This window comes from Balaenoptera borealis (genome assembly GCF_965194805.1).
Source record: "Balaenoptera borealis genome assembly, chromosome: 3".
Classification (NCBI taxonomy): domain Eukaryota; kingdom Metazoa; phylum Chordata; class Mammalia; order Artiodactyla; family Balaenopteridae; genus Balaenoptera; species Balaenoptera borealis.
The window spans coordinates 91491623-91516611 of NC_138866.1; the positions used below are offsets into that span (position 1 = coordinate 91491623).

Below are 24989 nucleotides of genomic sequence, written 5' to 3' on the forward strand. Positions count from 1 at the left end.
GAGCCTTCCCTGACTTTCTCAGACTAGACTATGTCTCTCTGCTTCCCTCTGAAGCCCATATCACGAGTACCTAATTCTGTTATGTTATTATGTTTCTTAATATCTGTACTGCATCTAGACTGCATGTTCTACGAAGACACAGATCCTGTCTTGTTGACAGCTGCAGCCCCTGCCTCTAGCATATGCCTGGCACACATTATCACATCAACAAATAGTTACCGCATGAATGGATAACAGCACCCTGTTTCACTACCTGATGGCATGAAGTACTTTGGAGCATTCAACTGGTCCTGTCCTGAGAATGCCAGGACAGAATGTTTTAGTTTTTCTGTTTACACAAGTACATTTATAGTTTTGGCCATACATATACAAGATCCCCGTGAGGCTGCACCTAAAGCAGTGACATTGTTATTTCATCGTCTCACCGTAAAACATCAGTCCTTCCAGTCAATTAAACCCCTTCAAAGGACCAACTTCACACTGGATTTCACATCACAGTGAATGGTGCTGTGATTCTTGTAACACAAGTATGGAAACCTCAGAATACACCGAATAGGGGGAGCCCAGTCAAGACTACGGTCCTCCTACCTGCCCCTCCTTCGCCCCTCTCGGTCCACTCCCTCCTATCACGCTGTCCCATGTCATAATCGGTACATGGGATATTCTGACGGAAGAGTGGGATTTGACAGAGGAAGGGGCAATAGGGCCCCTCGTTCCTTTGTTGCTTTTGGCAACATAGGACAGTTTCCACTGACTTGGTTAAGTGGATTTATGAAATATGTTATCCAGTTTAAACTAAACTTACTTTCACAAATGGACAAGTGGCTAAAAGATCATTGCAAAAAAAAATCAAGGATTGAAGATCATTCTTTTACTGAGTACAAGCTCCTTCTTAGCTACACTATGAGCTTATGAACAAGAATAATTAGATCAGAACTTTGGCCTCCTAACAGTTGAAATTATCAAGATTGAAATGGGATTTATGTCTATTTTCTTTATCAATAATGCCCTAAATGTATATCAGACCTTGAGACATTACCTAATGATAGTATTCAGCCACTATAATTAGCGAGACAATTTTTAAAAACGTCTATCATTAACTCTAACTGAAATTTTCTATTTCTGTGTGTGTTTTATAATACATGCATAATATATTAGCCCAGTGTAGAGAACTGATGCATGATTGAATTAATATTTATTTAGGAGTGCCTGCTCATAAAAATTTACGGAAAGTGGAATATGATGAACAGTATTTGTAAGAAGTCTGCTTCTAAATTAACATGGACCTGGGTTCCACAGATCCCTGGGGTATCTCTTACTATTTGTGTGGCCAGGGGCAAGTTACTTAACCTCTCTGTCAGTTTTCATACCTGTAAAATGGGGATGACGAGCTTAAAATACATTGTGAGGATTAAATGAAAGAATGTGGGTAAGCCCCTCACTGAGCATAGTGTCTGCCTTGCAGCAGGCGTTCTTCTCACTGCTCAGTTGTGTGTCTACTGGGCCTCTGCACATGACACTTATCTCTTGCTGTAATATCCTTCCCATCCATTTCTTGACCTAACTCCTATTTGTCCTTTAAGATTCTGCTCTGAATCCCCCTCCTTCAGGAAGCTTTCCACTGAGTCCTCCCTCCTCCCCTGCCCCCCACCCCAGGCTGGGTAAGGTGCCACTCCATAATCAACTGTAGGTCTCTGTTTATTCCTCTGTCTTTCCCTTGAGGCCGAAAATTCCTTGAGTCCTGAGGAGAGACTAGAACCCATTTATCTGAGTATCTTCTTCATCTTCCATGCCTGGTATGAAGCAGGTGCTCAAAAGAAAAATGTCAGCTGAATGAACAGATGACTGAATGTCTACCCAGTTTTCCTTTCTTAACAAATGTGACCCCACCACGCTCTCAAGACCCCAAGTCAACCCTTAGCACAGGGCGCTGACTCATCTGCCCCTCACAGAGCACTCACATGAGCTGACCACATCAAGTTCACCATCCCACAGGGTTACACAAAAGCATCAATGTCTTTACAGTCTCTCTTAAAAAACTACCATTCCTTTTTCTCAAATGTACCATTATATCTAAGTCAGCAAAGTTGTCTTAAATTTAAAAAAACAAACAAACAAACTCACCCCATGCCGAAATTTAAAATCTTTCTAGGATAAAGTGTGTGGTTATTCAGAGCTTAACTACACATGCCAGCCATCATGCATTCCAAAAGTTCTTTGTGCGAAGTATTACTCTGAGAAACTACCCAACCTGCTTAAGAGAGGATTTGTGACAGAAAATAAATACATACACAGTGTATATACTGGAGGTACCAAAGTTCTTAAGTGCTAGCCCTTAGGGTCTGTGGGAATTTAACATCTTTTGGATTAAAAATATCAACATTTTCATTTTAACTTCAAGGTTGGAGAAACAGTATGCTATTTTGCTAATTATTTTTTTTCCACAAGGGAATTTATTATTAAGGACAGGGATCTTTTACACATCTGGCAATAAATATAATTAACTCCTTCAACAGGAAGCCTATTGCAGTACTTATTATACACCAGAATTCAAATTTTAAGTCAATATTTGAATAAATAAATGTCTTTGAATTAAAAAGCCAAAACTTGTTGAAAATATTTGTATAGGTGTCTCTCAAATGCTTACCTGTGAATCTCTGGGAAAAGCCATAAAAACTGTCTATTTGCTATTTTGGCAACTGCTATTAATTTGGGCACTGGTCATAAATTTCTGATCTTATTTATTTATTTATTTATTCGGCTTCATCAGGTCTTAGTTGCAGCATGCAGGATCTTTGTTGCAGCATGCAGGATCTTGTGGCACGTGGGCTTCTCTAGTTGCAGCACACGGGCTTCTCTAGTTGCGGCATGCAGGCTTTTCTCTAGTTGTGGTGTGCGGGCTCAGTAGTTGTGGCACGTGGGCTCAGTAGTTGCAGCGCGCAGGCTTAGTTGCCCCATGGCATGTGGGATCTTAGTTCCCCAACCAGGGATTAAGCCCATGTCCCCTGCATTGGGAGGTGGATTCTTAACCACTGGGCCACCAGGGAAGCCCTCAGATCACTTTTAAACACATACCCAAGTAGTCATAGGCAGGCCCCAAGATAGGAACCCCTGATTTCTGGGTGTCTGTGGATGAAAAGACACTGAGTTAGGAAAGCCCTTCCTGCCACAGCAGGAGGGACTTATGCTTGTCACAGCCCCTGGAGCAGGGGTTGAGTCCTTCGATCCCTCTACGTGCTGAGTGGCTGAGGTCTGGGGAAATGGCTTCCTAGCACTCTGGCTCCCACTGGAAGTTAGAACCTGCTTTTCTAAGAAAACAATGCTGTAGCTCAGTGATTTTCAGGGGAAGAGGATATCCAGCTGGAGGGTTTTTTCCAAACTATAAACACCATCTCTCACCTCCCCAAGATTCTGAAAGGTTCCCAGCCATGAATTGTTACCTTATTGCCACCAAAAAGGAAGACAGTGTGCTGAAGCTCAGTATTGGTCCCAGACTCTTCCACAATTAGAGTATAACTAAAGAACAGATGCTTACAATAGAATATCCTATTGTTGTATTTGTCATTACAAAATATACACTTGAGCTCCAGTATAGGAAACCAAAATAGTAGAATATGGTCACTTGTCTAGGAGATAGCCAACATGGCTAAAATTAATTCTACGGAAAAATAGATTCCAGACTCCAAATAAGTGTTTATTACAAAAGTCTGTTCTTGAGTTCGGATCTGATAGTGGCTTAGGGCATGTGTAAAGCCTGAAAGAATAAGGGGTTACATTGTTTGTTGGTTTAAAGGAGAAATAAAACCAAGGTAAACAGAAAGAACAAATTGGATTCTATGACAAGGTTATACTTACAAAAAGAAAAATCTTGAATAAAGTTGAAATAGTGTTGCTTTGGGGGGAAGGATACTTTAAAAATGTAAAATAAAAATCAAGGTGAAAGCTTCTGAGGAAAAAAAAAGAACGGAAACCTTGCCCCTTTTCTCTGATGGTAGTGTCGCGATTTCGAACATTCAACATCATTCTAGAAATGTCGAGGATTCTTGTTCAGTGAGTTCCCTTCAGAAGCTAGGTGGCTGAGGCCAGGAGGGCGTGCCATGACGACTGCTTAATGGGGAGGAGGGATGAGCTGGGAAAAGAGGTATTGGGGCAGGGCGAAACATTTTGGAGTTCCACAGGACTCTCTCCTAGATCCAAAACTCCTCTCTCTCCCCGCCATGTACTCTCTCCCCCCGTGTACTCTCTCCATGCAGTGATCTGGGAACTGGTCCTGGCACACTTAAGAATACCAGTACTCATTTATACTCTCCTTTCTCTCCCTTCCCCTCCCACTTCCCTCTCTGTGCCTGGATAATTCCCACTCATCCCTCAGGTCTTAGTTTGGTTGTTACCTCCTTCGGGAGACCCTCTCTAGCCTCCCAGATTAAGTTAGGTTTCCCTGTTATTTGTTCCTGTAACATCCTGGGCTTTGAAACGCTCATCACATTTGTAAGCACTGGTTTAAGGTATGCCCTCTGGCTAAACTGCCAAAGACATGAATGCCAATTGTGTCTCCATCCCTAGCACCCAGCTCAGGGCCTGACCCACAGGACGTCCTGATGATCACTGAGTGCATTGTTGGGTAAATGAAGAACATAGAATGAGAAAAAACAGGATGTGGAGACAGCTCAAAGTGAGCTTCAGCACAGGCAGAAAATGGATACAAGACTACAAAGCACATGTGGTATGTTCCTGACTATTAAATCCTAGGTTAGGAATTTCCAGGGTAAAGGAAAAGAGGAATGAAGGAAGGAACTGCAGCTCCTAGAGGACACAGTTTTAAAAAGACATTTACACTTGACACTAATTTGTTTTAGTCATATTATTAAGAATTCATCTGGAATTTTAAATACCTTTAAAGAGTGGCATCGAATTTTAATTTCCTTCAAAAAGAACCATGTTTTTAAAGAATTTAAAATACTGCCTCTGCTCACTACTCTGATTATTTTTGCAGGGTGGAGGAAAGTGGTAATCACAGCTGTACCAAGACCCTCATGTACCCCCACTGTATAAGAAATAATAAAATTCATGGATTACACTGGCAAAATTCCATAAGAAATATGAAGATATCCTTGGAAGTGAGAAACTACCTTCTAGCTGGCAAGTTGCTGCTAATTTAATTTGAGTTCCTAAGTGTGGTTATCCAACTCTATCTTCCACTGCATTATTTACAATGTCCAGTTATCTCTCCCTCTAAAGCTGCAAAACTGTCCTTCCCAAAGAAATAAATACTTTCAACAATTTATAAGAATAAAAGGACTAACTAGCAGTAGAATGTTTTTATGAAAATATATTTCCAACCTGATAGTCTATGCCCTACATTTGTGTTGTGGAAAAGTTGTGCCTGATGTCAATTATCACATGCAGTAATAAGACATTTAATGCCCTGGCAAGTATGGGGTGTATGAACCTCTAATTGGGACTCTCACATTTTAGATTTCTTTTTGTTCCCTTTGCCAAGCAGAAATAAAGGTTTTCTCTTAATCCTAATGGATTTGACAAGCATCAATTTTCATATTAGCTTATTGTCTGATGTTCTTTGAAATGGAACTGCCTTGAGTTTTGAGTAGAGAAATCACCTTTCCAGCAAGAGAGCTTTCATGATATCAAAGCAGTGAAAGATTCCATAAAGCAGAATTGTAGTGTGGAAGAGTACACAGGAGCAGGGGAGAACCACAGCTTTTCAACTGACACACATGTGGCATTCTGCGCTTCTCAGAATGTGGGAAGCTTGCAACTGAAGCATTACACGTTTGGTTATATACACCTGACTTTCCCATGAACTATTTAAGAGCAAGGGCCACACACGACCATATAACGTAGAACGAATAAGGAGAGTGGCAGATGGGGAAGGGCAATTGTACCTACCTATTGCCCTGCTTTGTTCTAGACAGTTCTCATACACACTGCTGCACTTGGAGTTTCCCGGCTGTATGAACAACAAATTGTGAAACATTTACACACATAGTAAACGTTCATAAACTTTCAAAAAACAGACAAAACACTAATAATGCTCGCAGCAGAATTTAGCAGGCAACTCCATTTTCTGACACAGGAAGTGTCTGACAGGTGAGAACAAGAAACTGAGATTCTGGAAGGGGAGTATAGCCTCCTTTCCCAGTGCCCTGTCTTGGAACTGCAGAGGTGGGTCTGATTAGGGTGGGGGAGGTCATAAATGTAAGGTCTATATCCTGAGGGTTATAGACCTCTGCTTGGGAGGTCACATTCCAGGATTCAATCCAAGCTCAGCCAGAAAGTGTGATTTCCAGGACACTTGTATAAACACTGGTCATTTAGCAAACCACTATCTAACCGTGAACTGGCAGATTGGAGCCCCACTCTACTAAAGTTTGTGCCAGACCCACTTTTCATCCTTGAAAAATCTCATGCTATCAAAGGCTTCAATTATCCCATATACACACAGCTCTCTTCAGTAAGGGTATGGGATCCACTGATGCCTTTGAGAAGGGCAAGATCTTTGCTTTAGAAAGATTAATCCAGCAGTACCATGCAAGAGGGTTTAAAGGAATGAAACTGGAGACAAGGAAGGGGCTTTCAGAATCATCTGGGCAAGTGAGGACCAGAACTTAGAAAGAAGCAACAGGAATGATAAAGGTTGGGTAGATTTAAGATACTTTCATGGTAGGATCCTAAGGCTTGAAGACTGAGTTGATAAGTGTGACAAAACAAAAGACTGTAGATCAGTGAAAGAATAGGAGTGCCATTAATAAACATGGGTACGTCAGGAGAGGAATGTAGCTTGGAGTCAAGGTAAAATGCTGAGTCTAATCCTGGTATAAACAAGCAATGAAATGCTTGTGGCATCACAGTTGGAGAGGTAGGTAATGGCTGAAGACAGAGAAGCTGCTGGAGTGTGTGCACAGGTGGCATGTCAGAGGAGAAACCAGGGCCAAGGGCAGAGCGCTGGAAAGGGATTCCATGGTGGTAAGGCTTGGGTTTGCAGGGGAGGGCATGCAAGAGAACAAGACATAAAAAGGAAAGATGCAACTTACTTTGAAACGCATCAGAAATCAGATGGATTGATGGGTGACAGCTAGCAACATACGAAGACAGGCCAAATAGAGGAGAATTATAATTGTAGAACCTAGGTGGTGAGTATACGAGTGTTCATGTGTAATTCTTTCAACTTTTTTGTAAGCTTGAATGTACTCAATAAAATGTTAGAAAACATGAAAAAAGAAAGAAAAGCAGCAACTAGAGATGCAGAATGGGAATGACACGATGAAAGTGTTTAGAAGCTAACAGAAGAGGTCTAAAAAAAAAAGAAGAGGCAGCCAACAGATATCACAGGCTATAGACAGATTCAGAATACTGAAGAAGGAAATAGATTTAACAATTAAACCATTGGTGACCAAAAAAAAAATGGGTGACCACTGTAAAAGAAATGTCTATCAAGTTGTCAAGCAGAGTTCAGATCTTGGAAGTGTAGTGTGGATGTTAATGCAGAAATACAGACAGTGTTTTCTAGAAGTTTGCGGGTGAAAGGAAGGTGAGAGAGAGGTAGGACATTATTAGATGAGTTGGAGGAGTCCGAGTTTATTTGCAGACAGAAGCGAAAGAACCAGTAGACAGAGAATGAAGACTGAGACAGAGGTTGATGGACAGAACAAGGGCACAAAGTTGGTATGAGGGGATGGGATCAGGAGCTCAGGGGAAAGATTAGCCATGGAGACAGTAGCTAAGGAAGAGAACCAAGGAGAACATAGGAAGACTTGGAGATGCGGAAGGGTGAAGTTGAGGATAACATGTTGGACCGTCCTTGTCTTCCCAATGAAGTAAGATGTGAGGTCACTTGCTGAGGATGAGGTTGGGGGATTGGGAGTAAAAATTATTGAGTACAGGTTCCGACAATGATTCACTCTCTGGCTCTGTACCGAGGAAGATGATACCTTCTCTAAACTAGCATTTGGTAATCCTCAAATTAAGCTCTCGGTGGTTAAGGACAGGACTGCATTGTTAGTCCTAATAGCAGTAAAACATTACTTACCAAATAGCACAACTTTTCACACCGTATGGGGCAGTAAGCCATTTGTTCTGTGGCTTGAACTTTGATCCGTACGTCTGAAACACCACCTGCAGGCGGCTGCTTGCCCGGGATCTCATTGTAATACTCATGATCTTCTCTCTCCTCAGCGTGGTCACCAACGTGCACTTCCTCACTGTAAGGGAAAACAGAATCCCCAAGAGGCTGGGTGGGAATTCAAATGCTGTAGGGGATGTAGAGTGATCAGAACCATGCAAATCGTCCTGAAAATGTCTGGATGGAAGCAACCAGATGGCTGAACTGTTAGGTTTCTGTAGACAATTAAAGTGCGGTAAGCCAACAAAAAGTGCCAAGGGTGACGCTTTTGTGTCTCCTCTCAGTGATAAAATATATACATACACATATATATATGAACTCCCTGAATGTTAGTTGTTTCTGTCAATCGGATAAAAACACAAAGTTTTCCTGGATTTTTTCCAGCACTCTTGCATTGTACCATTTCGGAAATGTTTTGCTCAAAGGAAATTTAAATATTGGGCAGAGGGCCTGGCCCAGTTTACTAAACCAAGATGAAAAAGAGACAAGGCTATGGCCAGCTATCTTGTCTGCACAAATCTGGAGTATATGAGATTCATAAAGAAATATTAGAACCATATGTGGCAAGTGGGGAGATCTGTGTAAACATGCATTGTTTTTAAAATTGAAACAGGGCAAAAAAAACAAACAAACATATTTTTCTTCCAAATTGGAATTAGTAAAAGTTTCTTATGAGAAAGAATAAATCAAGTCCCTTTGAATTGAGCTGATTCCACTGACAACCCACACAGTTTTGTTGGGTTCATTACATGTCAACAAAACAACAGCACTAAGAGGTAAGTGCTACCCTAGGAAAAATTCAACAACAAGGCCTGCTGGTAGCCCCTCTCCTTTGCTACCCTAGACCACCTCATAGAGGGAGATCTCCAAACCCGGTGTCTGTTGATACACAAAATGACAAATTAGGGGGGTTCCAGAAATGCATCTAAAAGTGTCCAAATATTTTATTTCTTGGGCGTGAATTCTGCAAGTCAGGGGCCTCACTGCATTCCACACATGGTGGATTCTGACAGGCCTGAAAGGGTTCAGCTTTCATTGGGGACTAGACAGAACAACCAGATCCCTGGGTCACGTCATGTTCTACCCCTGCCACAGCCTGGCTGGAGCTGATCTATTTGCACTGCAAATGAACAAACTAATGGGAATTCCTGCCACAGACATTTGATTCTTATTATTTTGCTCTTCTTTCTTAATTTTTTTAACTGATCTGCAAGGGATCTGGGGTTGAAACAAACCTAAGAAATTTGCTCAGGCTCATTTTATGACATTAGCTAATTAATTCATAGCTCTGTATACCATCAGAGAAACAGGGTCGACCCCTTCTCACTTTTAGTGTTTCCTCTAATTCTATTACAAAGCAAGAGGAAGTATCTGAACAAATATGAATGGAAGAAAAATAGAAATGTCACTATTAGTTTGTAATGAAACTGTACCTATTTGTAAAAAAAAATTACTGAGTTCATTAGTCAATCTAAAATGCCATATTAATTTAAAAACGAAACAAAATATGGTAAGTCAAATAATTATAGAACTCCTGGCTGACCTTTCAGAAGAAGTGTTCAAAGAAGGATTTTTCAAATACTGTTTAAACCGGAGTTCAAAAGCCTGCCCTATGGTACTTATGACGTCTTGGGCCATTCCATTGTTGCATTCCAATATGTGGCAGGCTGCAAGAGGACATACAAAAAAATTACAATAAATTTTCAGTAAGAGAAGATTAGATAAATTCAAAATACTTCCAGAACATGAACTGGTAATTGAGTAAAGGTAGGTTTACAAGCTCTCTTCAGCTCTGAAATGGCATACTTCATATTTCATATGCATCAAAGAGAAGAAACATTCATATTTGACAACTAAGTATCTCAAAACACTTATAAATTTTGGCCTGGAGGCAGGTCTTTGGGGCCCACATTTTAATAAAGGCAGACTGATCTTGACTAATAATGTGACCCATGTTCAGTGTTAGCTCTAGAATTCAATACAGAAGATGCTTAGGGCAGCAACCTGACGGGAAGATGAGGTTACAGCCTTGTCTTTGCATAGTACACTACAGATGACTGAGAAAGGGTAACTTTCTAAACCTCCCCCCACAAAATGGGGGATGAGCTACTGGTGAAGAGAGGGGCTTTAGAATACCCCGTCCTCTAGCCATTCCTTTTCCCTGGCATTGCTACTAGAAAGCGGTGATGGTATGGTAATCCCTGTCTTTGAAATCCTATTAAATAACTATCTCCAATAAGCATCCAAACCAAGATTTCATGAAGCTGACATTACTAGAAGATATTAAAAATTTTATTAGACACTTTCTTTGAAAAACAGTTACTGGAAAGGGCTAGTTATCACTAGCAAATTAAAGAAATAAATTGTGGAGGGGGCAGCTGACGGAACATCACAAACGAATTGGCAAATCTGCTGCTGCTGCTTCTGTGTAAAAACCAGAGCTTGTGTTCAGGGACTATAAATTAATCTCCCCATCATATTGTAAGGGCCTTACAATACAAAAACTGAATTGAATTTGAAGTTTCCTCAGGATGGCTTAGAAAGAGTCATAAGGATGACTTAAAGATATAGGCAATAAAGTCTCATGAGAAATTTTTAAAACATATATTGGTTTGTATAGCCTGCAGAATTGAGGGATGAGGAAAAGTTTGATAATGGTTCAGTATATACAAGAATGTTGTAAAAACTGTCAGCTATTCTCTGAGAATAGGAAAGGCTTAAGTGAGTACATAGCAAAATAGCTTAGATACCAGGGAAGCTGTGAAACGGTGGAACTGTGGAACCAACCCTGGAACATTTTACTAAAAGGGATACCTGAGGAGAGGAGGATACCTGTTGTGATGGAATGATTTAACTGTGCTGACTTGGAGGCATGATTCTAGGCTTTGCATCGTCTTGAAAAGGATTTTGTATTTATTTAAAGTAAAAGAAAATTCATTCACATCTAACTGAATTTGCAGAGCCTATAACAGTAGGTTAAGGTAGAACTTACAATGGTGTTTCCTAGCTTTATGCTGATAATCATCTCAAGGAATCTCAGATAATTCTCATTTCAGAATTAGCTGAACATTTACTTAAAGAATTGATGTCTCTGAACTTTGGGAAGGGATGTTTGTTTGTGTGTGTGTGTGTGTGTGTGTGTGTGTGTGTGCAGGGGGTGGCATCAGTAAATCAAACCATGCTAAGGTGTCAAATCTCCATAAGGGTTAATTATCATTTCTTATAAGGCTGTCCCTTTAAAGAAGCAATTTGGATCTTGAAATAGACTTAGGAGCCAATTACAATTTTGAAAACCCAATTAAGAATATCTATAAGTTAATATCCTTTTTACCAAAGGAAAATGTTTGGTCTGTCTTTAGACTGCCATTGTATATTGCCCCTTCTTTTTCTCTACACTAGCTTCACACAGTGACTAACACATAGAATGTGTTCTAAAAATATGTGATGAATGAATAAATTCTGATTTCTCTAATCACACCCATAATTCTACTGTGAGAAATTGTCTTCAATTTTACCATCGTGGGGCAGCATCTCACAACCACTGAGTGGTACAAATGATTGCTTGGGACATTTGTGAAAATGGTCTCCTCTTTCCTGGTCAGGCCTCATATCCTTAAACCTACAAAGCGCCCTTGGAGATGTGTCCTCTGGTGGAGTCAAAAAAGTTGTGTTACGTTCTGAGAAGAAAAGGTAATTCACTTGAATTCTTTTCTTTTCATCTCATAAATTCCTGGTCCAATTAAAAATGAAGTCAAGACCAGGAATCATATCAAAATGGAAACAATTTTTGTAATTTTATTTTCTCTTAGGATCAAGGAGATGTCTTTTTTTTTAACATCTTTATTGGAGTATAATTGCTTTACAATGGTGTGTTAGTTTCTGCTTTATAACAAAGTGAATCAGTTATACATATACATATGTTCCCATATCTCTTCCCTCTTGCGTCTCCCTCCCTCCCACTCTCCCTATCCCACCCCTCTAGGTGGTCACAAAGCACCGAGCTGATCTCCCTGTGCTATGCGGCTGCTTCCCACTACCTATCTATTTTACGTTTGGTAGTGTATATATGTACATGCCACTCTCTCACTTTGTCACATCTTACCCTTCCCCCTCCCCATATCCTCAAGTCCATTCTTTAGTAGGTCTGTGTCTTTATTCCCATCTTGCCCCTAGGTTCTTCACGACCATTATTTTTAGATTCCATATATATGTGTTAGCATATGGTATTTGTTTTTCTCCACCTGACTTACTTCACTCTGTAGGACAGACTCTAGGTCCATCCACCTCACTACAAATAACTCGATTTCGTTTCTTTTTATGGTTGAGTAATATTCCATTGTATATATGTGCCACGTCTTCTTTATCCATTCATCTGTTGATGGACACTTAGGTTGCTTCCATGTCCTGGCTAGTGTGTGGAGAAAAGGGAACCCTCTTGCAAGGAGATGTCTTGATATAAAGATGGAAAAGATAACGAGAGAGGCAGGAAAAGAAAAGAAGGGAGGGAGGGAGGGAGGGAGAGAGGAAGGGAGGAAGGGAGGGAGGGAGGAAGATCAAAGTGTACCTCCCACGAGAGGGATGTGAGAACAAAGATGGCTGAGGAAACTCTGCGAAAAGATTCAGATCCCAGTTCAAGTTCTAATTATGCCACAATCTGTGTGAATAAGGTACTCTATAGCAAGGTCCTCACCTGCCAAGACAGGGCCCTGCATGATCTCTGAATCCCTTCTTGCTTTATAGAAATCCTATCCTCCCTCAGTCGCAGTAGCTTAAACCCTCTGAGGAACAGGGCAAGGCACATGGGCACAGGAATGAATGAATCAACCAACCCACTAACTGTCCTCTACCACTTCTCACGTACTTCTAAAATGTTTTATTTCTCTCAACTTTTCTGATTCTGATACTTGAGGTTTTTGTCCTGTCCCTGGGCTGATGCTACCAACACACTTTCTGCTTTGCTCTGGATAACCTTATTACTGTCATATTACTTTTTCTGGATTAAACAGAAAGAAAAAGAAAACACAGTGGCGCCTACCTCCATGAAAGAAACAACTGGACAGAAAGTCTGACCCTGTGCAGGTGTCCTGTGCAACCTCACCAACTTCAGGGAACACACACATTTTGATGGCGCTCTCGTTGCCACTCACATGCCGCTCTGGGAAAATGCTTTTTGTTCTTTTCTAGGTTGGTCATGAGCCAGAATAGGAACGGGTTTGAATCACATAAAAATATGCCCCTTTCCCAGTGCTAGACCCAACTCCAAAAATTCAGACAAGCACCAGCTTAGCCAGGAATTTCCCAATCTTTAGCTAATGGGAAGGAAGAAAGACAAGCATATGAAAAGTCCAAATTCCCCAAAAAAGGATTTGACTTTCCAGTGATGTGATAATTTTGCATGGAGGCCTGAGCCTTGATCTCCATGTCTGGAATCAGAAACACACCTGGGTTCTTTTCATCCCGACTGGTAGCCAGACAGACCTACAATTCTATTCTTGAGTATCAGGTACTGTACTATATTAAGTAAGATTTAAAAGAATCTTGGATTCTTATTCTTCTGTCGTTTTCATTTGGTTTCCTAATTGGATAGTCATGGACAAGAGGCTGAGAACCATTCTTCGAGAATAACAGGCCTTTCTTTATTGTTTTATATTTAAATGGACCAGTTTTATTGTTTTTGTTGCTCGTTTGCTTGTTTTTGCTTTTGGTTTTCATTGGAAAACTAGAAATTCAAGAGTGCAGCTTCTCAGATCAACCACCAGATGGTGCTGTGGGACTGAAGCACGGAGCCTACCACCCCTTAGGAAGAAACCAGCCTGAAGAAGCTAGCCTGCAGGCCAGTCCATAGTTTCAGAATGTCACCAGGACGGTAACGCATGTATTCTATAACCATAAACATAAATATATATAATTGGGTTAATTTAAATTGGTTTTACAGTGTTCTTTTGTTTTGTTTTGGTTGTTTTTTTTTTTTTTTTTTGCTTTCTTCAGAGACTCAGGACCACGGCCTTCCTATATCCAGGTAGTTCAGGTAAACTGAGACCTCTTCACAGACTAGATTCAGAGAAAATATTTAAGCCTTTCTGGACTGTACACATTTGGAGTAAGAAGTGAAGAGATTTCCTCATTTACAGCAATTACAGGGGCAGGCTGTATTAGTCACTAGGTAAACTCAAAACACTCTTACTGGAACTTACCTCTTCTACAGAAAAGGCCTTTTATAGAATAAGGAGTTCACTAAAGAGTCCTAGCCAAGGGCTTCCCTGGTGGCGCAGTGGTTGAGGATCTGCCTGCCAATGCAGGGCACACGGGTTCGAGCCTTGGTCTGGGAAGATCCCACATGCCGCGGAGCAACTCGGCCCGTGAGCCACAATTACTGAGCCTGTGCGTCTGGAGCCTGTGCTCCGCAACAGGAGAGGCCGCGATAGTGAGAGGCCCGCGCACCGCGATGAAGAGTGGCCCCCGCTCGCCGCAACTAGAGAAAGCCCTCGCACAGAAACGAAGACCCAACAAAGCCATACATACATACATACATAAATAAAAAGAATGTAAGCAGAGAAGAATAGCATTAAAAAAAAAAATAAAAAAAAAAAAGAGTCCTAGCCAAGATGGAACAAGTGGCAGCTTCCCTGACTTGAATGCACTAATGCTAAAAGTGAATCAAGCCGATGGGAGACAGTGGGAGCATTCGGGATTATCAGCATGAAGCCGGCTCCCCTGCCTGACAGCCAGGCCCTCCTCATCCCTGAGGTCTGGCTCCTGCCTTGACCCACGCACTGACACTGTGCTTCCCATGGTGACCAGTGGCCTGTCAACTGCGGGACTGAAGGGCATTTTCTACCTCCATTGCCCTTAACTCTTCTTCAGTCTGAGACATTCCCAGGTTCTTCTCCCAGAGAAACTGCTCTTCTTCCATCTTAGCGGATACTCATCTCTTGGTCTCCGCCCACTCCCTGAGACCCCTCAGCCTTCTTCTTTCTGGGTTCTTACTTCAGTCATCTAGCTCACCCTTAGGGCTAAGAAGCTGCAGCTTTTCCAAACCTGCACCTGAAGGCCTGTCTCTCCTCAGGCCCCACAAACCTCTGGGCTTCTCCTTTCTACTGAACATTTTCCCCTGGATGAACCAAACTCACCAGGTAAGTTTATAACATTGTCTTTCTGATTTCACTGTTTTTTGTATTTATTCAAGGATTTAGAACATTCTTTTCTTTTTATAAATGTAATAAATATTCATTATAGGAGTTTTAGAAAATAGAAAGACTCTAAGAAATAAAAATTACGTAAGTCTCACTATCCAGGAATAACTACATACTATTAACATTTTGGCATGTGTCTTTCCAATCTTTTTTTTTTTTTTACATCTTTATTGGAGTATAACTGCTTTACAATGGTGTGTTAGTTTCTGCTGTATAATAAAGTGAATCAGCTATACGTATACATATATCCCTGTATCTCCTCCCTCTTGAGCCTCCCTCCCACCCTCCCTATCCCACCCCCCTAGCTGGTCACAAAGCACTGAGCTGATCTCCCTGTGCTAAGCAGCTGCTTCCCACTAGCTATCTATCTTACATTTGGTAGTGTATGTATGTCCATGCCACCCTCTCACTTCATCCCAGCTTATCCTTCCCACTCCCCCACCTCTGTCCTCAAGTCCGTTTCTCTACGTCTGTGTCTTTATTCCTGTCTTGCCCCTAGGTTCATCAGAACCATTTTTTTTTTAGATTCTATACATATGTATTAGCATATGGTATGTGTTTTTCTCTTTCTGACTTACTTCACTCTGTATGACAGACTCTAGGTCCACCCACCTCACTACAAATAACTCAATTTCGTTTCTTTTTATGGCTGAGTAATATTCCATTGTATATATGTGCCATATCTTGTCTTTTCTATCTTTTTTCCAAAAAATTACCTGGAATCATACCATACACATTGTTTCATAATCTGCTTTTTGTACTCAATAACATTAATTGCTGCATGGTAGTACAGTCTATGGATTCATTTAAATAATTTGCTATTTATGAATATTGAATTAATTTTCTTTTTCCTATTATATCAATAACATATGACAGTGATCTTTATTGCTTAATCTTTGTGTGTGGCTTATTTCCTTAGAAGTGAAGTTGCTGGTTCAAAAGTGTTTACACTTTTTAAAGTTTGATGCAAATTGTCAGTTTGCTCTCTGAAACATTTGGATCTGCAATGTTTAAGAGTTACTACTACTCTAAATCACATTTTACCTTTTATCAAAGACAAAATATGATATTTAATTATAATCTGTGTTCCTTTGATTACTAGTAAGGTTAAAGTTGTTTTTTTTTTTTTTTAATGTTTCTTGGTGCCTTGTAATCTTCTTTTGTAAATGTGTGCTCCAGACCTGGAGTCGGTCCAGGTACTTACTGGCTGGGTGAGCTTAGTAAAACCATCTTTTCTCAATTCCAGAGTTTGCTTCTACAAAAAACGAGTAACATTAATACCTGCCTCATAGGATTGTTGTGGGGTTGAAATGAGACCATGCAGACTAAATACTCTTGATAATGCCTGGCATGTGGTGAGCACACAGTAAATAACTTTTTTGTTCTTATTTCTCTGTTGGATTGCTTTTCCTATTTGTAAAAATCCCTGTTTCTTTAGTGCACACCACTTCAAATCGCTCAGGACAATAATAATAATGGCTATCATTTATTGCATACTTGTAATGAGCCAGGCATTGAGATATTTGCATTGCATACAACATCTCATTAAATCCTCAGGATCATCTGATTTCTATTTCTTTATCAATGCTCGTATCTAAATAGCTCCCAACTACTATTAGTTCACAATTTTGTCCAGACCGTCCCTTCTTCCCCCAGTGCAGTTTAAAGCATCACCACCCCTGCCCAGGACCAATGAGATGTCCTCCAAATTGGACTCTACGATTCCAGACTGCTTTCCTGCCCTCCAATATCACCTTTACAGATACAAAGGCCAGAAAAATTATCATTTTATAATTTCAGTAGAATGGCAGAAGCCAGAATAATTTTTTATAAAGCTCAAAATCTTCAACAGCTCCCAGTGACCTCTTGGCTGGCATTCAAAGCCTCCACAATCTCCCTACCTTTTCAGCCATGGCTCCCCTATTTCTACTCTTTGCTTTCTCTGCTATCCCACCTTTACCCACCATCCAGACCCACAGCCCCAAGCTCTCACTGCACAGCTCTTCCACCTGCGCCTTTGCTCACTTATTGCACAAAGCCTACGTGGGCACCTGCCAGGCTCCAGGTACTATTCCCTATGCTCCCCTCCTTCTCCTGCACACCCTACAGGCTCTGTTTCTCTCCCCCGTGATGATGAGCCCATGGTGGCCAGGAATTATTTTTCTTCCACAACAATTACCTCAGCCCGTTGTATATTAGTATGTAATTGATAATTATTTGTGGACTCAAGAGCTGTGTTGGTACCTTTGTACAGAAGTTAAAGTCCAGAGGCTCAGGTGAGGGGAAAGGATTTTACACTAGAGGGATGTGCAAGCAGTGGGTATGTTGTGAACAGAGTGGCTTCTCGCAAGGGGCTTCCCAACCAAGATAAACAAGAGAAGGGGTGAGGGGGCAGGAAAAGGAGCAGTAAGTGATGAGGAGATACTAACTTTTTTGCCCAAGAAAATCACCATATATTTCTAAGTCATCTAGCTACTTAACCGACCTGTTTCCCTAAAGAAGAAAGATGAGAAGAGACTGTAAAGGAAATGATGCTTTCCCTGTATCACCTCAGTTACTCCTCCCAATAACACCAACAAGTAGATGTTATTTCTCCCAATTAAAGAAACTGAGGTTCAGGATGTGAAAGAGCTTGGCTGAGGCTTATGGTGAGATGGGGGAAGAATTATGCTTCCCACCCAGACTGTCTGACTCCAGCACCTTTCTTACTTCCTATACACGGGGCTGGGGACTAAAGAAAGAAAACACTGAAACCTCTATTTGAACCATTTCTGAATCTATTCTCAACTCTCAAATCCCATCCATGAGTTCAGTCAAGAGTTCTCATAAATGCCTTTGCAGAATCCCCAGCCTGGGATCCCCATGGATCCCCTTCTAGCAACTCAGCTCTGATGAACTACCTGGACACCGGAACAGGAGATTTCAAAGTGAACGAGTTGCATCGTATTTTCTCTGCCTCTCTTATTTCACTTAAGCAAGCAGGGAGATTTGCCAGCATGTGGATCCCGCTCACCATTAGCCTCAGCAACGAGCATGATCTTTGAACGCCTCCTGCTGTTTACTGAAGGGCAATGACATGCCTGAGATATTCAGTGACTGATGGAAAAGTTACTGAACATCTGGATTTCCTGATCTATTTGTTCTTCCTTTCACCCTGCCCTTTTCAGGTTGAGAGAAAGGGCTTTGTTGTTCAGAGACCTTCCCAAAAATAGTGTACTTTTATTCTTTAGGGAAGCTCAGGCTTGATTAAAAGAGGTTGCTCTTCTGGTATCCTTTGTTGTGTTCTGTTCCCACACCCCCGTTTCCCTTTCACTAGTTCCTGTCTCCCCTATCTATTCGTTGAGCAATATCCATTCTTTATTATGTAGTTTAGAGTCTATTTTAATGGAGTATTGCACAGTATTTGTCACCTGCTCCTTCTTTCCATCCCATCGAGCCATGTTCTCTTGGCCTGCATTTACTGAGCATCTACTCTGTGCCAGGTCCTGTGCCAGCAGCTGGTCCTCGTAACTTCATTTCTGACAATCACGATAGCTTCCAAATGGACCTCCCTCCCTCCCTGAATCCATCTACTGCATCCTGCTGCCAAATCAACCTTCCTAAATCTCTGTTTTATAAACAGCCTTCTCCACCCTTTTGCCCATAGGAATAAGTTCCACTTATTAGCTCTCTCCTAGCTGCCCTCTAGATGCCCTTTTGACTTTTTTCTCCTCCAAACACAATCTGCATTCTAGTGTTTTATTCATCTGTCCCCAGTCTGCCATTCGCATTTCTGCCTCTGTGTCTTTATAGCTCTTTGAATTTCCAAATTCCACTCCATGTGTACTTAATAAATGTTTGGGGGCAAACTCCACCCCTGGGGTGACAGGGGATGCTGCTCAATTCATAGGCTCTAATTAAGGAGAAGCAACCTAACACTCGTCCCTAAGAGGAGTCTGAATGTCCCAGAGTTAGGAATGAGAAGCAACACTCAGCATGTCTGTCTATAGAGGCTCAATGGCCTAACTTCAGGCCCCTGATCCAAAGTGTGGCTGGAAGGTGAGTTTCTTAGGTAACCTTGCTAAATCCTGGGATAAGACAACTAATCGACTCACTCTTCCATTCACTCAGTCATTCAACAAAAATAGTTATGGAACATCACCTATGTGCAAGGCATTGTGATGAGCGCTTGGGAAACAACGGTGAATAAGATAAACAGGTTCCTGCCCTTCAGGAGCTTTCAGTAGAAAGGAAAGACACTAAACACATAAACAAGTGAGTAAATAAAATAACAAAAATGTGGGATAACTGTCAACAGAAGAGAAATAAAAGTATTATGACACAGCAGGGTGGCATATTATACTGGAGATGGTAGTATGTCAGTCAAAGAAGTTCTCTCTGAAGAAGAGACATTTAAACTGAGATCCAAAAGATGAGAAAAAGCCAGACAGAGTGACATGCCAGGCTCCTGAACAGCAAGTGCACAGGCTCAATGCATATAAACATACACACACACACACACACACACACACACACACTTGCCAAGGCCACTGCAGGCCAATGATGTCACTGGTTTCAGTCTTAAGGGTAACTCATTTGTCCACTGGGGATGTGGCAGCCAGCCCCGTCTACTATAACCAAAACAGCTTCTCTTTCGCTTATACAAATAGATGATAAGCCTTTTGGTTTATGGGATGTAAATGACTCAAATGACCGGTGGGATTTAAATCCCACCTATGTATTTTTTCTACTTTGCTCTGCTAGCAGGGCTGTTTATTTCACACTCAGAGTTACTTAATATTTCTAGACCCCAGTATAGCATTCTAGTGATTCTCATCACTTTGCATATTGAAAATAATTGCTTGTTACTTTTTAAAGTTGGTATATACCAGCTCTTAAGAAAATCTAGAAGTTGCTTTCCATACCTCGTTGATTAACTGGATCTTTAGCTACGTAGGCAACATAGTCTGTAGTATCCTATAAAAAAGGGAAAATGATTGCATTTAAAATGAGTGGATTGTTACTGCTGAATGATAAGAGTACATTTAGGATATGATACTCAGGGAAGGACCGATACTAAGGTTTCTGTTTAAAGAGCAAAGGAAAGCCATCCTAGGAGGGAACATAAACAAATATACACTATATATTTAGCAGTTGTGGAGTCCACATTCTCTGCCCCTTGGGGAGAGAATTTGAATATTAAAAATTTAGAGGCAGACCATGTCACTAAGAACAAAAGAGAATGCAGGTAGGGAATATGTTAGGACAAACATTCATAAAAAATGGTGAGGGACCGCAACTCTCCTGTGTTGAAAGCTGAAACACCAGGGGTTACGCAGTCACAAAGGTGTCACAGACTAGGAGGTGGCACCATGATTTCCCTGTTGTCCAAACAGATACCACATACATCAGAAAATAAGTTGATTAAAGAGACATGGGTTTTATGGTTGTTAGCTTGCTTGTGTGCAGTGCAACTTGCGGAATAAGAGAGCAAAAATACAAGGCACTTATCTGATCAATATATAGAAAGAAGAGATTGTTTTTGAAAAAGATAACCCATGAAAAACCTAAGGAGTTCAAAAAGAGATGTGTTGCAAACTAGCGGTTACCAGTGGAGGGGGGGCAGGTGGGCAATACAGGGGTCGGGGAGTGGGAGGTACAAACTACTGGGTAGGCTCAAGGATGTATGGTAAAACATGGGGAATAGAGCCAATATTTTGTAGTAACTGTAAATGGACGTTACCTTTAAAAATTGTATAAAAATAAAAAAACTTTAAAAGAAAGATATAATAGCACCATTTAAACTTACGTTAAAAAAAAAAAGAGATATGTTGCTGGCTTTGGAAAAACAAATAAACAAAAAGCTACTTGGTAATTCTGACTTTTATTGAAAACAGTATGCCGATGAATGATAAGATTTTAATAATTAAAGATGCTTTTTGTTATCTCAGTTCTCAGGAAAAAAAATACACACAATGCCATTTGCAGATTAGAAGTATGACTCTCTAGAGGAAAGATGCAGTCAACCGGCAGGAAATAAAAGCCCATGTTTGTAATACCCTCAAGGACAATCAATCACTTAATAACCCACAATGAATCATACAGGAAACGGATCTCAGGGCCAGCATAACTTGTCTTCAGTTATTTTAAAAAATAACACACACCTAAGTAAATCTCTCTTATGCAAAAAGACAAAAGATTTGAAATATCTTATAAATAAATAAGGTCATATCTATGAGCTTTACATTATATAATTTAGAAGCAAAGCCACAATTGCCAGGGGCTCATTTTAAAGTTGAAGAGATGGTATGATGCTAGCAATGTTGTCTGCTATATTAGTTGATGGGAACAAGGTCGTGGGCCCTCTCCAGACCTCAGTTTCCTCATCTTCAGAAGAGTCTCCAACATTCTCACAGTCCTAAAATTCTATAACTGTAAATATCTGGGAGAATTTAAAGGATGTTAAAAGTAAAGCACAAATAGTGGGGGGAAATATAAGAAATATATTTAATTTTGACATACTCATAATGCATTCTTGAGATGAAGAAAGCATATACAGACACAGAAGCATTACCAAGAACTGCCTTCAGGGCTGAAAGAAGGAAGACAAGTAAACTGCTTATGAGACGAGAGTAAAAGTGAGGGTGAGCAAGGTGGAGAGGTGAGAGGAACACCCAGTATTTTTGAAACTTTGGAGGGACAATGGTAGAAAGAATGGGTACTACATTGGGCCACGGAGACTTCTGGCTGCCTACCCCTTGGACCATTATCTGTGAAGCTGTAAATTATCTCAGTGAGTGTCCTAAGGAAATACAGACATGTGTTAGTAACAGTGGTGACAGTTATCACTCTGTGCCAGGCACTGTGCTAGCAGTTGAGCAACAATGGTGACAGTTATCACCCTGTGCCAGGCACTGTGCTAGCAGTTTACATGCACCATTCCACTTAATTCTCACAGCACTTGAGGCAAGGGTGATCATTCCCCATTTTACAGATGAGGACCCTGAAGCTTAGAGTCTAAATAAGTCAAGTCTACTTGACTCCAGAGCCTGGTACTCCACCATTCTGCCTCCCTGACCTGAGGGTAGAACTTCACTCGGGGGACCTCTAATGCCAAGGCTTCTGGTCGCTCCAGTTTTCTATTTAAAACCAGCAGGCTTTCTCTCCAGCTGCAGAGAGCACAAGGGTGCCACTCAGTTCAGTAGGTACAAACTTTCCCACAGTGGCTACAATTCTTTACTGTTTGTCTTTGTAGGGGCAGTGCTTTGGTTGGTCGAAAGAAATAAAGAACTGAAGGCACATAAAGACAGTCTAAAAAGAATTAGGATTCTGGAGAACTATGGTAGACACCATGCAGGGCATGCGTAGGGTAAAATAAAGATTTTCATACCAATTCTAAAATGACAGCAACCATTGAAACTTGAAAAGGAAAATTTAGGGCAAACAGCCAACAATTATTTTTCACACTACTCTTATAGAACTCATTACTTTAAATTGCTTAAGGAAAGTATTCAAGTTCCTTCATGGATGGTTGAGTTATAATGGGTTAGGAAAAGAAGTAACAGACAACGTGGGCCTTTTCAGACTAGTAGTCAACCCTCTCTGCTACCAAACACATCCTTGGAGTCGCTGTTGAAGCCAGATTACAAGGCCGGATGGAGGGCGGATATAGAGGACCTGAGGCTATGGAGGGCCCACAGTAAGTCATACGAAGATTTCTGACTTGGTGGAAGATTGGGGCCCCTAATCCCTGCATTGGTCAAGGGTCAACTCTATATTTCAAGGTACAAGAAAAATGTCACAACGTCACAGAGGAGCAAAATCCTCCTCCTGCTCCCTCAGTTTAAACAGATTTGTTTCTTGGTCAGTCACAGGCTTCCTAGCTTCAATGACCCTCTCCTTTTGCTCTGGTCCACAGTTGATATAGTTGGAGGTCAGGGAATGACCCTCCACTCTGCAAAGAAGGCTTGGAGGGAGAGCACTGACTCAGTCCTGCACAATTCATGGGAAATGAGCATCACATGGCCTCTTGGTAGGGAGGAACTGCAAGTTTTCTCTCCCCAGCTCAGCGTTCCCTCCATGAGTTTCTGCAAACCTAGTTGCTCGTTTCGGATTAGATTTAGTTGCCTTGGTTGACGGCCAGAATGGCAAATAGGCTTCCCCTCGTATACCAAATCCAGTTGATTAGTGGGATCTGCCCGGAACTCTGCGTTGAAAAGAATTCTGAGGGAGGACCGGCAAAACACGTACGACATGCTTGTTTTTTATGAACTGGATATTATCTACAAGAAGCTTCTCATAATAACACAATGGAGTATTATAAATTCACCTACTAATCCAAATACTTTAAAAAAAATCAGTGACAGGAAATATTCTGTCAAAACCAAATTTTTGATTACCTGCTACATTCACAAACTGTAATAAGATATTTGGAAATGACAGGTAGTGGCTAATATGCTTTACACGGAAGTTATTTTAACTCTTATAAAAAGAACTTTTATGAATTCATACTTACCGGATCCCCTCCAGAAGCAAATGAAATAGACTGCATATGATGATTTGCAATAATCTGGAAAACATAAACAAATTAAACATGTATGATGCTATAAGCTAATTATACCTAATTACATACCATCTAACAGTAACGTACATACATTTGCTTGTTTCGGTTTTGCCTGCTCGGCATGCCTTGGGAAACCACTCCACCCACGTTCTATAATAATCCCACTTAGACCATGAGGTTCAGGTGGGTTTGATACGCCCATCTCACTACCCCTCTCCTTGCATCTGGATACAAGATCCAGGCCTAGCCAATCAGAAAACACCATCCCGCTGGATACAGCAAAGTCAATCAACATCTTTGGGGAGGAACTGAGATGAATAATAGAATGCATCTTTCTCTGCCATTTAAGACCTTAGTATAGGCCCAAGGCTTCTAGGAGCCATCTTTTGCTGCCATGTGGGAAAAGCCTGCTGGAAAATGAAGCTTTCCCTCTGGAGAAAAGTCAGAGCTGAGAGTTAAAAACAGTGAAAAGTCAGGGGGTAATGTGTGTTTCATCAGTTCAACCAATACATTCCCCCCCCCTTATGTTTTTATGTATTTTTTCTATTTTATTTATTTAATTTTATATAAGTTAGTTTGAATTGAGTTTCAGTCATCTGCCACCAAAAGTATTCTTACTAAGGCACTAACATTAAGACTTTCAATATGAAGTAAGACTATCCAAGTGAGCTGCGCTAATTAAGCCAAGAAGATTGTCTCTTTTACTTGAGAGTCTAGGCTTGCTTATTTAGAAACCACAGTGTAATGACCAACTTGCAGAGATGTATTTGTCATACTGTTTCGAGGGTTCATTAAAACAACGATGCACCAACTGGCTAATCCTGTCTTCAGATTTGCTTAACAGAATCTACTGAAGCTGCTTATATATGATGACCAAGAAATCCTACTCTTAGATGTATATCCGAAAGAACTGTGTAAATACGTACACCAAAAGATCTTCTCAATAAGGATAATCACTGCCCTATTCACAATAGCCCCAAATTGGAAACAATCCCAATAATGATCATTGTGGTATTCAAACAAGGGGTTACTACATAGCAACAATATATTTCTTGGGCAAAAAGAAGCCTGTCACAAAGATTGTATACTGCACAGTTGAATTTATATCAAGTTC

General features: G+C 40.9%; 1 protein-coding gene and 1 long non-coding RNA gene across 5 annotated transcripts in view; both read right to left on the reverse strand.

Moving 5' to 3' along the window:
* The window catches only part of SHC4 (SHC adaptor protein 4), a 128886-nt gene that overhangs the window by 25859 nt on the left and 78038 nt on the right, over positions 1-24989 (reverse strand). For 2 of the 4 annotated variants that reach the window (XM_082387362.1, XM_082387363.1), the window contains 6 exons: positions 23828-23881; positions 20238-20289; positions 9684-9807; positions 8048-8219; positions 5908-5968; positions 3076-3126 (listed from right to left, as the gene is read on the reverse strand). In XM_082387362.1, the coding sequence (XP_082243488.1) occupies positions 3076-3126; positions 5908-5968; positions 8048-8219; positions 9684-9807; positions 20238-20289; positions 23828-23881 (514 nt within the window). The remainder of the gene's footprint in view (positions 1-3075; positions 3127-5907; positions 5969-8047; positions 8220-9683; positions 9808-20237; positions 20290-23827; positions 23882-24989) is intronic. The other 2 variants (XM_082387361.1, XM_082387360.1) reach the window with 1 other exon arrangement.
* LOC309626572 lies at positions 14081-15733 on the reverse strand. Its single transcript, XR_014243296.1, has 2 exons — positions 14753-15733; positions 14081-14400 (listed from the first exon to the last, which is right to left on the reverse strand). It is a non-coding gene; the product is annotated as an uncharacterized lncRNA (long non-coding RNA).